Here is a 13,265-nt window from a genome sequence, read left to right on the forward strand (position 1 = left end):
AGGTCAGTGATTTGGTCTGAGCCCAATCAAAGTAAATCACCTACCAGCCCACTGTACAGACTGAAAAAATAATGTGTTGCATGCTTTGTCCTGCAGCCTGCCTTAGAGTCACATACATTACCTGCCCCTGTAAAAAGCAGTAGGATCTGTCACCCAAATCTGTAGGCGGTAGGACTGCTTAAAAATTAGTAGCCTACTGCCTAAATCTGTAGGGTTGGCAAGTATGAGTGCAACCTAATCAAACATCAGTTTGTCCTTTGGCCAAGGGAGTAAACATTATGTGGGAGTTTCATGTTCTCGGATAAACGTCCACTTTCAGTCTACCTACTATGCCCCCGAATAAACTACCGAAATTGCCTCCGTCTCACTCGCAATTGATGCTCTGCGGATCAATACTTGCTTAGACATCAATACCTGCGAAGTTCAGAGCAGTCCGAATTTAAATAAAAATGGGACAGGCAGGAACGAGCATCATCACAAACGAAGTGGACAGCCATTTTGAACTGGATTAATTGTCCGCTTATTGTAAAGGCAACTTCTCTCCGAATAAGGGGTCCATCGATGCTACACCATCACTTGTATAATTTGCTCTTCACGAGTTAAACTACTTTACAGACAAGTATACTAAACATTATTGAAACCTCAACGGTACCACCAAAAAGTACCTAATATTACGATTTTAAAATCGTGCTCTTTATATGTGATATATAGTACCCGTTTACAATGTACCCAGTGTGTTTCAGTGCAATCTCACTACATTCTGAAGTCCACGAGGGACACCTTTAAACTGAATTTAAACGTAACATTGCTCGGCAATAAACCTAGGCGGGTGTACTGCACATGCGCAGTCACTCTGCTATGATCGCGCGCCATCTCTGGAAGCAGTTTCGTTTTTGTAGTGTGGTGTGTCAGCGCGTCATATGGGCAGTCCTCCTCCCATTGGCCACGAGCTCTCACACCAGCCAGCGCGCTTCCCATAGGCAGGTGGCAGGCATTCCCCCCTGCCTCACCCGCAGGCCTCCCCTATCTGCCCACAGCGCCGTCTGGGCATTTGGAAAGAAAGGTGCAGGCGGTAGGGGAGGGACCTGGATGTTGCCAGTAACGTGACACAGCAGCCGCTATTTAAATCCCCCTGTAGCGACCCACCGGGGCACACTGCTGTGACAGGGTAAAGTGTATCAGCAGCATCGTCTTCCTTCTGTGTGCTTGTCCATCTCTACTAGCGACCGAGGACCAGGTAGGAACCTCACCACTCACATGGCATTACCAAGCTTTTATGTCCTGCTGATGTGCCCTGCATCTGCCTCATGGCGTGCTCGGACTAACCATTACATGACTTTACATAGAATCCCCGTATCCCTTGCATGACAAATAACTGTTAAGCACTTTTGCTATGCAATAGCTTATTACCCTTGCGCACTGCTTTGATGGCATGGTCCGACAGCTGTGTACTGCTGGCAAAGTATTGCATGTCAATGCAGCATACTGCACTCTATATGCCGGGCAACCTTCTGCATTACTCCAAGAGCATGTTCGATAACCTTCTGCATGCATGCAGTATGACTTCACGTAGACTTCTCACTAATACCATGGAATTCCTCACAGATTAGTTCCATTTCCTAACAGTAGCATGCTTGATAGTTGTCAGCACTGCTGGCATGGTATGCCAGACTGTCTGCTGCAGGCGACTGGCATTGTATGAATAATCACCGTCGTTTCTAATAATTGTGGATGCCTTCCCGAGAATCAGTTACTTATCATACCTTCCAAATGAAACGTTTATGAACAAATGGGCGTTTCCTCCTCATTTCTGTAACTGCCCTCATTACTCTAATGTGTGTGTGGTAGTTTGCCCAGCAGGTGGGCTTCTATAGCCGAGCGTGCTACACCTTGACCATGGTTTTGGTCCTGCACCGATAATTGTGGACAAGATTAGTACATACATATGTTTGCCATTGCGTGTGATTTCTTCCATGTTTCCACGAGGTATGGTTTAGCTGAAACGCATTTCCTTCTGATTTGCCATGACATTATTTTTGTTTAATTTTTCTGAAGAAGCTGAAGGTCGAAGAACGATTTGGTAAATGTTTCCGAATACGAGATGGTTTCAGTAACACCTGCTGCGTTTTTATCTATCCAGCTGGATTTCAATTGTTCATGTGAAGTCAATCGATAGAGGCTTCACATTTGCTTTCGACAATATGGTAGTTGCTATTCAGAGATATTATACTACCCAAGTCCAAACGTTTAAAATGGCCTAGTATGTAAGCAGTCAATTGAAGAAAAGTTTTGGAGTCCATCATGGTCTGGGATGGGGGAAAGTTTACATATATGGCCAATAATTTTCTTTTTAACATGTTTAGTTTATTGCAAATGCTTACTGGAAAATGGAGGGTGTCTTGGTTGATTGTGAAAAAAGAAGTGAATATTCTTAATTCCTCGCGATTGTGGGTAAGGAATCTACTAACAGTTGTATTTGTAGGTTAGGTTTGTGTGCCAAAAGGCACCTCAGGACCGCTAATCCAAGTAGTGTTGTCATGCATATTTTTTTCATGAGCAATGGCGGTGAAACTGAATGATGGAAGGTCAACTTCTTTTTACAATTCAAACTTGGTATATCTGTACCAGAATCTCTGTAACTGATGTTTTGTAGTGGGTGGTGGCAGGACTTATTACAGTGAATTAATGCTGGCCTCAATTTGCTTTTTAGGATCTCGTTTCTTTGCAGCTTTCTTGTACTAAACAAATGCCCAGATTAGAAGGACAGTGCTGGAGTTGTTCCTGCACCAGAGGGAGGCACAAGGACGGTGTGAAGAGCACCGCCTGGCTGGCATCCAAGGTTGGGGAAGCCATGACCTGGGTGAACTCCTTGCTGAGCCTGACCTGTGGGGCCCTTGGCAGCAATCGGGCCCAGAGTTTGATGCAGCGGAGCCTGGTGCTCTTCATCGTTGGCACCTTCTTGGCCCTGGTGCTGAACCTACTACAGATTCAGAGGAATGTCACTCTCTTCCCTGAAGAAGTAATTGCCACAATTTTCTCCTCTGCTTGGTGGGTGCCACCGTGTTGTGGGACAGCAGCTGGTGAGTCACAGGGGGATATATTATATTTCTTTTAAATAATGTATAATCTTATGCATTATGCCTAGTGCTGCTGTTGAATGAAATTGATGTGAACACTGCTTCTGGTCCTTCTTTAGAGGCACAGTCTCGATTACTGCTCCTAGTTTTTATTGTGTCATGCATTCACTAGAAAGTTTTTGGCATGCATTTGAGATGTAATATTTGGCAGCAGTAAGCAGGGACAAGTTTGCCAGAGCAGTTATAGGATTTGGCATGTTTGCAGTGCAATTTCCAACTTCCTATTGCTAAGCTCTTTATGAAACTCATTCTACAGACAGTTGTCAGAGCACAGCATAGTAGTCAATGGGCCTGATTCACAAAGCATTTTTTCAAAGGGCAAATCCCATTAAAAAAATCAGACCCAATGTGTAAGGGACACTAGTTTGTTTCTTCCTCCAAAATCCTCTCACATTGCCTAAAATGTATATTGTATCCCTCAAACCACTCCTTTGTTCAAGAATTAAATAATGGGTGTTTGCGCTTGGGTGTCAAGAAGCTGCATTGGGCGCTATGGATGTTTTGCAATGCCAAATTCAATGTCTTCAGTTTGTTAACAATGCTCATATTTACTCCCCAGACATCGCAGGTGTGTGTAATTGAAGTGGGATTTTCATGTACCGTTTTCAGCTATGTGGGTATGTAGAGGTCTGCAAAGAGTGAATGGGGCTGGGGTGTAGACTTGTCACCAAAAACTGGTCAGGACCTGTAACTGACAAGGGGCCTATTTAATCTACTGGGACCCGTCGCATCGCAGTCCCGTTTATTTCCGAGAGAAGGGTTCCTTACTATATATAAGCTGGTTAGTTGAAATCTTGTGGTGACCCATCACAGTCGCACTCCCTTCGGTCTTCGGTAACAAGACTGTGTTAGACTGAACCATACATTAGAATATCTTCTCACAGTAAACGGATAATGCATTGCTTTTGTTCCTTGGCCTCTGCATGGTACTCGTAGATAAATCATCCAGTAATGGTGCATTGTGTGCGTTGTTTGCATCTGCATAGCCTGCATACAGACTTAGCAGCGCAGGGGTTTGCATGCAGTTAACAGGATGTGCCCCTCGGGCAGGCTGTCGAAGCTGCCAGCGTGCGCTGCCAGACCGCATACTGCAGGTCCTGGTAACGTCACGCGGAAGCCGCCGTGCAATTGGTGCGCTCTGCAACGGGTGAGCTGTAGGATTGACTGCCGATTGGACGCTTCTACCAACACACCACCGTGCATGAGACTCGAAAACAAGGAAGTAATCATGTGTTCTTGCATCCTGCCCTGGATAGCACAAGTTAGAATCGGCATGTTTGATACTAAACCCCAGGACGATGCCGTACGTTTACCAAGAAGCAAATTATATACCAAAAGCTAAGCAGATGTTCGCATGCCCCTTTCTGCTCCATTATGATCGTTTTTCCTCATTTAACACGAGAAGACAGCACATAATAAAATGCCTATTGAGAATAATTATTGGTATAACCCTTGAAATAAATACACCGATAGTGGGCTCTCTCCCTCCATGGACTCCTTATGGATTTGATAAATGTTTTGGGCAATAGTTTAATCGGGTCCTTTACTACCCAAAAGATCACATTACATGTTTTATTTATTGTGCATTTATAATGCGTAAATGCGCAGGTGTTTCAAGCCGCCACAGATCTTTTGGGCACTAAGTAACCCATGGCTGGACCTTGGTGGGGCTACTTACTGCTTCTGAACTTTGACGGGCTGGAAGCATGTGGAAGGAGTCTCAGGTGGTGGGTCCCCGGGCATGACTCGGACGCAGTGGCGTCGCTAGGGGGGGGGGGGCGGGTGGAGCGGGGCATAGAGGGCCCGCCCCCCCTCTGAAATCCCGGGCCCTCCCTTGTGCCCTTCCCCCCCACCTCAGCTGGGCTGCTCTCTCTGTAGTGTCAATGAAACGCAACACAGGAGCTGAACAACAGGATAGTGTACCTTTGTGCAGAAATAAATAGTGAAAGGAGGCTGTCATAAGTCTTCATAAGCACTTGGCTTGACTCATAAGCACAACAATCAAAACAGTTCAGTTCCCTCTGCAGCTGAGGCCAGCCCCTCCAATCAGAATGTAGTGCACGAAATTAATCACTGAATGGTTTGTGCCTGCATTCTGATGCGAGGGGAGGTGCAGTGGGGTGTTGGTAGTTGGTGTGCACAAAAGCCTCTCTGCATCAGTGCGTATGACGTCACACATTCCCTCTCATAGCCCCCACCCCACCTTTGTCTGTGGCCCCTCTACTTTTGTCTTTGCCCCCCTCTGTGCCCCTCCTAAATTGGATTCCTGGCGACTCCACTGTCAGGGATGGACTCTTAATAGATGTCTAGGCATCAGTCCCCTAAACTTTTGTTTGTGGACTAGCGAGTGGTTATCAGGTGGCCAGCCGTAGGTGTTTGCTCGATTGGGAGTGAGGACAAAGCCTGAAACTGTCATGTGCAAGAGAGAACTTCATGCTTTAAAAAAAAATGCCTACCTTTGCATTGTGTCTCTGACCCCCTGCCAGGCACCACTTTCATTGGAGATGCAGGGATCATCACCCTCGGAGAGAGGTTGATGATCCCTCCATCTCCAGTGAAAGAGGTGCCTGGCAAGGGGTCAGCGCCACAATTAAAAGACAAGGAAACACCTGGCCTGAATGGTGCCTGTTAGGCCAGAGCCCCTGCCCTTTTGCAAAATCAAGCCGGGGCTCCTACAGGGGCATCACTGAACAGGCAGCATTCAGGTGAGGTAAGTGTTGCCTCCTAATTGTGGCACGGACCCTGTGCCATCCGCCAGGCCATACCCCCTAAGAGCCACGGCTTGAGTGTGCAAGCCACTTAAAGCACTGAGTTCAGCCTATGTCAGTGCCTAAACCAGGCCGAAGTTAATACAGCCTTTATATCAGAATTCCGCCAAATCCAATCCGAGTACCAGAAATGATTTGTTGTTGTAATACTTTATTGAATGAGTTTTAATTAAACCTTTAGAATTAATCATCCAATAATAAAACAGAATGCCCTCAGTACACAATCTAAAATGTACAGGGTTCGAAATTGAGGGGAGCTGTTTAGCTCATGCTTCTAGCATAGTATAGCCTAGTTAGGCTGAAACCAACAACTACCAGGAGCTTTGGCTCATAGGGCCACTGGTGCCTTCCAAACATGTACGTGTGATATTAACTTTGAGCATTTGAGAATGTTAAATAAGGAATTAGAACACATCTAATATGCATTTAAACACAATGGTTCTTACAAAATGGACCAAAAGTTCAACATCTCTGGTAGCTCCTGGATCCCCTGTGGTAGCGCCTGCCTACAGGGTGATGCGCAATACCCAGGAGCCAGTTTTAGCTCCTGCTCTTCGAATCTCAATTTCAAACCCTGAATTATATTAATTTACCCTTGCACCATGGCATAAAACTGCATCTTAACCTAATCAGAAACCTCAGTATCATCTCAGATTGTATCAGTATTTAACAATGTGTTTTGTTTACATATGATAAATAGCAGAGAAAAGCAATAATGAATTGAATATCTTCACCAGTTAATAAAACATAGCTGCTGCCTCCTTGGTAGCACTGTGCTTCTTAGTTATTGACCCTATGTTGGTGTTTAATAACCTTTCTGACATAAAAACAGTATATGGTCAGCTGCATCAAGTTTGCCACTATAGTAGTCAAAAATGTAATGCCTTAATCCACGCCCCTACTTTGGCCTTCTCCTTTAATTGGCCTAATATAACTTTGATGAATTGGCTGCACGATTAACGGTTTGTCAAAACATCAAAGTAAACCTGGTATCCTGTATTATTAAAGATGTTGTCATTGGCAGTCTGTGATCTTAACTATTGCCCAGTCCTCCTTTAGTAACAAATAGAAGGGCAAATCTTAAACTCTGTTAACGGGGCGATGATGATGGATTACATCTTAAATTTAAAAAAAACACATAGTTCAAAATTGCAGTCAGCGACCCTCCCTATACGCTCAGCACAGCTTTTAAATTATGTTCCAAACGGCACTTTACCAGAGAATCGTGAACAAACGCCTTTAATTTGCATACACACTTGGTCTTTCTAACCTCCATGTCACATGATATGATATGGCATTCATAACGCGCCTATACACAAGTGTTTCAAGCGCGACAGAGCAAGGGAGGAGAAACAGAGGGAAGACAGACACTGGTCCTACTAGGCCAGGTGACATTGAGATCGTCCAGGGGAGGGAGAAACAGGAAAAAGTGCGAGGGGAGAGGGCAGTGCAGTACATATAACAGTAAAATAAATAAAGATAATAAATAAAAGTGCGGCCAACTGGAGGCAAGTGCAGACATCGGGCGTCAAGTGCTAGTAGGAGCTGTAGGGATACAGAAACAGTCCCAGAGTGCAGAGGTTACCAGGGGGCAGTGCAGGTGTGCAACTGGCAGGGAGGGGACCTGGGCCCGAGATCAGAGGGTAGCCAGGTAACCAGTGCAGTTTCAGATTCAGCCAGGAGATTAGCAGGGGAGAGCAAGAGAGAAATCAGAAGCAAAGAGGAAAGTCTTGAGGCGCTTCCAGAACCGGAGATGGTTCTCAAGATTCAGAGAGGGAGGGAGGCCCCATCGAGGCCCCAGCAGAGGAAAGAGATCTACCACCAACTCACTGCTCGGTGAAGCGACTAACCCTGAGGGAGTTGGAGGCAGATGAGCGGAGAGCTCGAGAAGGAAGATATTTAGAAAGAGCGAGTTGAAGGTATTGAGGTCCCAGGCCCCAGAAGGCCTTGTGGACAATGCAGAGGGTTTTGAACTTAATCCTCGCCGCCAATGGGAGCCAGTGCAGAGATTTCAGTCCTGGAGAGATACGATCGCTGGGCTTGAGGCCAAGGATAAGTCTTGCAGTCCTGTTTTGGATGAGTTGCAGAGGGCGAAGAGTAGAGGCAGGCAAATTTAGAAACAGGCTTTTGCAGTAGTCAAGCCTAGAGAGAACCCGAGCTCTGGAGACGGTGAGTATCTGGGGGAAAGAGAGGAAAGGAAGAATACCTCTGTGGAGGTGCAGCTGGTAGTGTGACTTCTTAGAGACGTCAGAGATGTGAGGAGAGAAGGAAAGTGTGGCGTTGAAGATGACCCCAAGGTTTTTAGCCTCAGAGGTGGGAGCAGGAAGAGAACCAAGAAAGTCCGGCCAGAGAGTGACAGGAAAGGAGGGAGCAGGTGTGCCGATGAGGAGAATCTCGGTCTTACTGGCATTAAGGCAGAGATCTTTGGCAGCACACCACTCCTGGATGGCTCACAGTAAGTCAGAGATGAGAGAAGGAGAAGAGGTGGCAGAAGGGAGCCTGAAAATGAGTTGAGTATCATCCGCATAGCACTGAAAGTTGGGGCAGAGAGCAGCGATGCGGTGGGCAAGAAGTGCCAGGTATTGGTTGAACAGCCAAGGAGAGAGGTTAGACCCCTGGGGAACATCACAGGTAGAGATAGAGGAGAGGAAGGACCTCGAGTTGGACCTGCAAGGGTCGGTCGGAGAGGAAAGAGGTAAGCTAAGCCAGCGCCTGATCGGTGATACCCATGTTATTCCGGAGACGGTTGAGCAGGATGGCATGGTTGACTGTGTCAAAGGCAGAAGAGAGGTCAAGTAAGATGAGGACACAGAGGGTGTTGGAATCAAGGTTGGAGAGCAGGTCTTCATGGATGTTCAGGAGAGCAGTTTCTGTGCTTCTGGCAGCTCTGAAGCCAGACTGATGGTCATGGAGACAACCAACAAATTCAGTATGAAGGTTAAGCTGGGAGATGGCCAGTTTTCCAGGAGTTTGCCCAGGAAAGGAATGATGGAGATTGGACGATAGCTGGACAGGAAGGGCCAGATGAGGGTTTCTTAAGAAGAGGATGCACAAGGGAGTGCTTCTGGGGGAGGGGAAGACTCCAGTGGCTAAGGTGTGGTTGCAGAAATCAGCAGGAGCTAGAGCCAAAGTGTCGATGTGGTCCTTGATGGTTTTGGAGTAACAGGGCTGAACCTATTTTGATGAGACTTTCATAGATCGGACTTGTAGAGAAACCTCACCTGAGGAGAACCGGGGAAAGGCAGAGAAGGCGGGAGGAGAGGTGGCTGCAGCAGGGCCAGAGGAAGAGGGAGTAGAGGAATGAGGGGGAGAGGAAGAGAGTGAGGACAGGAGGTCCTGAGTTTTAGAGATGAAATGAGAAGCCAGGGCCGTGCAGAGGGCCTGGGAGGGGACAGGAGAGGTAGAGACTGCAGCAGGATTGGCCAGCTCCTTGCAGATTTTAAAGAGTTCAGCCGAGTTGTTAGATGCCACGTAGACGCAAGCTTGGATGTGGGCTCTCTTCTTGGTGGGGACAGAGAGACGGTATTGCCTTTGCAGCAGGCAGCAGGCCAGTTTGTCAGAGGCTGTACAGTAAGCACGCAATTTCCGCTCAGCCACCCTGCACTTGAGTTTAAGGGTGACGAGGTCTGAGTCGTACCAAGAGTTGCACTTGGCTTTGGCTATCAAGCAGATCCTCATGACAGGGGCAAGAACATTGAGAGTATCCGATACAGCAGAGTGAAGCATGGAAAGGGCTGTGTCAGGGTGTGAGGCGGTGAGAAAGTGGCAGCGAAAGCCTCAACTGACACACGCTTCATGGGTCGGATAACCGAGAAGGTAGGTGGCAGTGATGGAGTTGTCTTGGCCTGAGGGGTAGAGAGGGTGAGATGGGAGGAAAAGAGAAAGTGATCACTCCAGGAGAGAGGAGTGGTGAGAAGGATCGAGAGGGGGAGGTCTGAATTGATCAGAACATCGATGGTGTGCCCTGCAGAGTGAGTCGGGCCAGAGGGGAGAGTAGAGAGTGAGAGAGTCACAGAGGTCAATAAAGAGTCCAGTGGAATGACAGGAATCATCCAGGTGGATGTTGAAGTCTCCAAGAAGGAGGAGTTGAGTGGTTGAAACCAGGAGGGAAAAAGAGAGGTCCGCCCACTCAGGAAGGTGGAGATCTGATCAGGTGGACAATAGATGGTAGCCACAGTAAGGGACTGGCCGGAAGAGAGAGAGAGCCTGCAGACGAGGCATTTGAAAGAGGAGTAGGCCTGCGTAGGAATGACAGAGGCAGGAATCCACTCAACGAAGATCAGTGCTACACCCCCTCTGGAAAGGTTGGGTCTGGGAGTGGAGAGGATCATATAGCCCTCAGGGAGGAGAGTGTTAAAGTTTGTGACAGAGCTGGCCGTGAACCATGTCTCAGTGAGACCGAGGACATCGAGTTCCCCCAAGAGGCGGCAGATGTCAGAGTTTGACAGCTGAGCAAGAGTTAAGAGTGGCAATATGGAGAAGGTTGCCGTCCTTCAAAGACTTCCGGGGAGGGGTAGAAATCAGAGGTACGCCCTGCGGAGGTATAGTAGTGGCAAGCGGAGTGGGTGCGGGGGTGGGGCAGAAGAGGAAAGAGGAAAGGGCAAGGCATCCATGGAGGAGAAAGCAGGTGGAGGGGAGAGAGTGGACAGCAGGAGAAGACAGGAAATTGATGAGGCGCGGGGAGCGTCTATCAAAGAGGAGAAGGTTGGCTTGAGGGACTTGGACCAAGGCAGTACCATTCAAGTAAACATTAATGATGACCTTAGAGGAGTGGAAGGAGGCCAGGAGGGCCTCCCACCGGGTGCCACCATTAATGGGAGAGGATGAGAAGGGAGAGAGCACAGCAACCATATGTATAGTCCATAGGTCTGGCGAGGGAACGACCAAGAGGATGTCGGGGAAAGTTTGCCTGGTGGAGAAACTGGTATAGGTGTTAGCGATAGGGAAGCATGGATTGGAGACCAGGATGTCCTTTTTAAACTTTTTCCTACCAGATTTAGTGAGGAGAGTTTGATAGTCGATAGAGAAGCAGTTAGAAAAGATGGAAGAGACAGAGAGCACCATAGAGTGGCTAGGAAGGGGAGAGAAGAGGAAGGGAGTGGGAAGGGGAGAACAGTATGGAAGGACACAGGGCAGGGTGCAGGCTACCGGGCGGAGGGCTGCCAGGGAAGGTGGGCTAAGGCACTGAAGTAGCCACTGAAGTAGCCAATCGGGGGCGGTGGGAGGCGGGAGAGAGAAGGGATCAGAAACTGGGCAACGTGTCGGGAAGCAGGCTGCAGCGTGGGACAGGCAGGCAAAATTTCGATTGATTTAGGACAAAAAAACACAGCCCCAGGGGGGTCAACAGCAAGTACACTCACCTGTGGTGGATGGGAGCTGGAAGGGCTAGCACTGCACACAGCCATTAGTTAAGGCACAGGAGAGGAAACAGATAGCCAATCAGGGGTGGTGGGAGGGCCGGGAGGGGGGGGGGGGGAGAAGGGATCAGGAACTGGGCAACGGGTCGGGAAGCAGGCTGCAGCGTAGGACAGGTGGGCAAAATTTCAATTGGTTTAGGACAAAAACACAGCCCCATGGGGGTCAACAGCAGGGACACTCACCGTGGTGGATGGGAGCTGCAATCGCTTCCTACATATTTAAAGCGCTTCTGCCAAATTGCTGCAACTGGAATTGACCCTGTCGGGTCAATAGCCTTTTTTCTATATAGTTTGAAGGACCAATTCACAAAGAAGATTGAAGTTCAGAAGATTTAATTCAGGAATAAGTCTGAGTTACTCAAAGTAACTAATGTGTGATCAGATGCCTCTCCTGCATTTAAGTCAGAGTGAGTACGAGTTATTTGCCCTGATTTAAAAAAGCATTTTCCAATGGGATTGCGCCACTGTAAAATGCTTTTGTAAATCAGACACATTGTCTCTCAAACCGTTTGGAAACCATATATTGGTACATGCCTGCATGTGGCGATTTCTGCAATTGCTCTTTTCCCTCTTCCCTCAAGCACTGTCTTGTGCTCCCCCTCCTGGAAAATGTCCTACGCCGACACCTCATGTCCGGCTAACTACCGCACCATTTCTGTCACTGGCTTCCACGGGAAACTCCTGGAGAAGCTGGTCCCCCCCCCCAACTGACCCAGCATGCTGAGCTTGTTGGTTGCCTACACAACCATCAATCTGGATTCCGAGCATCCAGAACTGCTCTCATCTCTTGATTCTTAACTCTCCCACTGTTCCCATTCTACTTGATCTCTCCTCTACATTTGATACGGTCAACCATTTCATCCTAATAAAACAGCTCCATGATACCCTTGGTATTTCGGAGCGGGCACTGGACTTGCTGACCTCCTTCCTCATTGACCTTCCCTCCAAGGTCATCCTGGGCTCTTTCTCCTCCCCCACCTCTATCTCCATGTGTGGCACTCCCCAGGGCTCAAATCTTTCACAATGGCTCTTTAACGTCTATATCGCCCTGCTTGCTCACCTTATTTTGACTTTCTCCACCACTTCCACTGTTATGCAGACGACACCCAACTCTTCTTCAAACTTCCCTCTGATCTTCTCCCTACTTCCTCTACCATTCCTGATGGCTTATCTGCCATCTGGTGTGCCTCTAATGATCTCTGCTTCAGTGCCAACAAGACTGAGATCCTTCCTATTGGGTCTCCTGCTCCCTCTTTCCCCCCTTCACTCTGGCCACTCTCCATGGGCTCTTCTCCTTCATCTCAACCTACAAACCTTGGAGTCATCTTCGACTCCTCTCTTTTCTCCCTCACATCCTGGAAATTGCCAAGAAGGCCCATTTTTAACTCCACCTCCTTGGAGGTTTCCTTCCTTTCATCACTTTTCCCCAGAAGCTAAATGTCTCTAGAGCTCTGGTACTCTCTAAGTCGAACTCTGCAACAGCCTCTTCCTTAATCTACCCGCTTCCTTTCTCCACCCCCTCCAGCTCATCCAAAATAGGGCTATAAGACTTATCCTTGGCCTCAAGCCCAGCGACTGTATCTCTCCAGCCCTAAAATCCTTCCACTGTTTCCCGGTTGCTGCAAGGATTACATTTATATCCCTCTGCATCATCCATAAGGCTGTCTGGGACCATGGACCATACGATCTACAACTTGCTCTCACAAATTACTCTCCCTTCAGATCTTTATGCCCCTCCGGCTCCAACTCTCTACTTGTCAAGCGCTTCTCTAAACAGTGAGCTACTGGCTGATCTTTCCTCGACTGGCTCACTCATCTGGAACACCCTACTCCTTCCTCTCCACCTTGAGCCGGATATCCTCAAATTCTGGAAGCTCCTCAAGACTTTCCTCTTCGCCTCCTCCTTCCACCCCCCTCTTTCCTGTGCTAATCCTCAGTCACTG

At 48.0% G+C, this 13,265-nt stretch overlaps 1 protein-coding gene across 1 annotated transcript in view; it reads left to right on the forward strand.

Moving 5' to 3' along the window:
• Positions 1-938: 938 nt before the first annotated feature.
• INSIG1 (insulin induced gene 1) overlaps positions 939-13,265 on the forward strand; it is a 31,838-nt gene continuing 19,511 nt past the window's right edge. The window contains exons 1-2 of the mRNA XM_069647942.1: positions 939-1,237; positions 2,711-3,080. Of these exons, the coding sequence (XP_069504043.1) occupies positions 2,747-3,080 (334 nt within the window). The 5' untranslated portion in view covers positions 939-1,237; positions 2,711-2,746. The remainder of the gene's footprint in view (positions 1,238-2,710; positions 3,081-13,265) is intronic.

The sequence above is a fragment of the Ambystoma mexicanum genome, chromosome 2q (genome assembly GCF_040938575.1).
Source record: "Ambystoma mexicanum isolate Mex_15411 chromosome 2q, UKY_AmexF1_1, whole genome shotgun sequence".
In the NCBI taxonomy this organism is placed as follows: Eukaryota; Metazoa; Chordata; class Amphibia; order Caudata; family Ambystomatidae; genus Ambystoma; species Ambystoma mexicanum.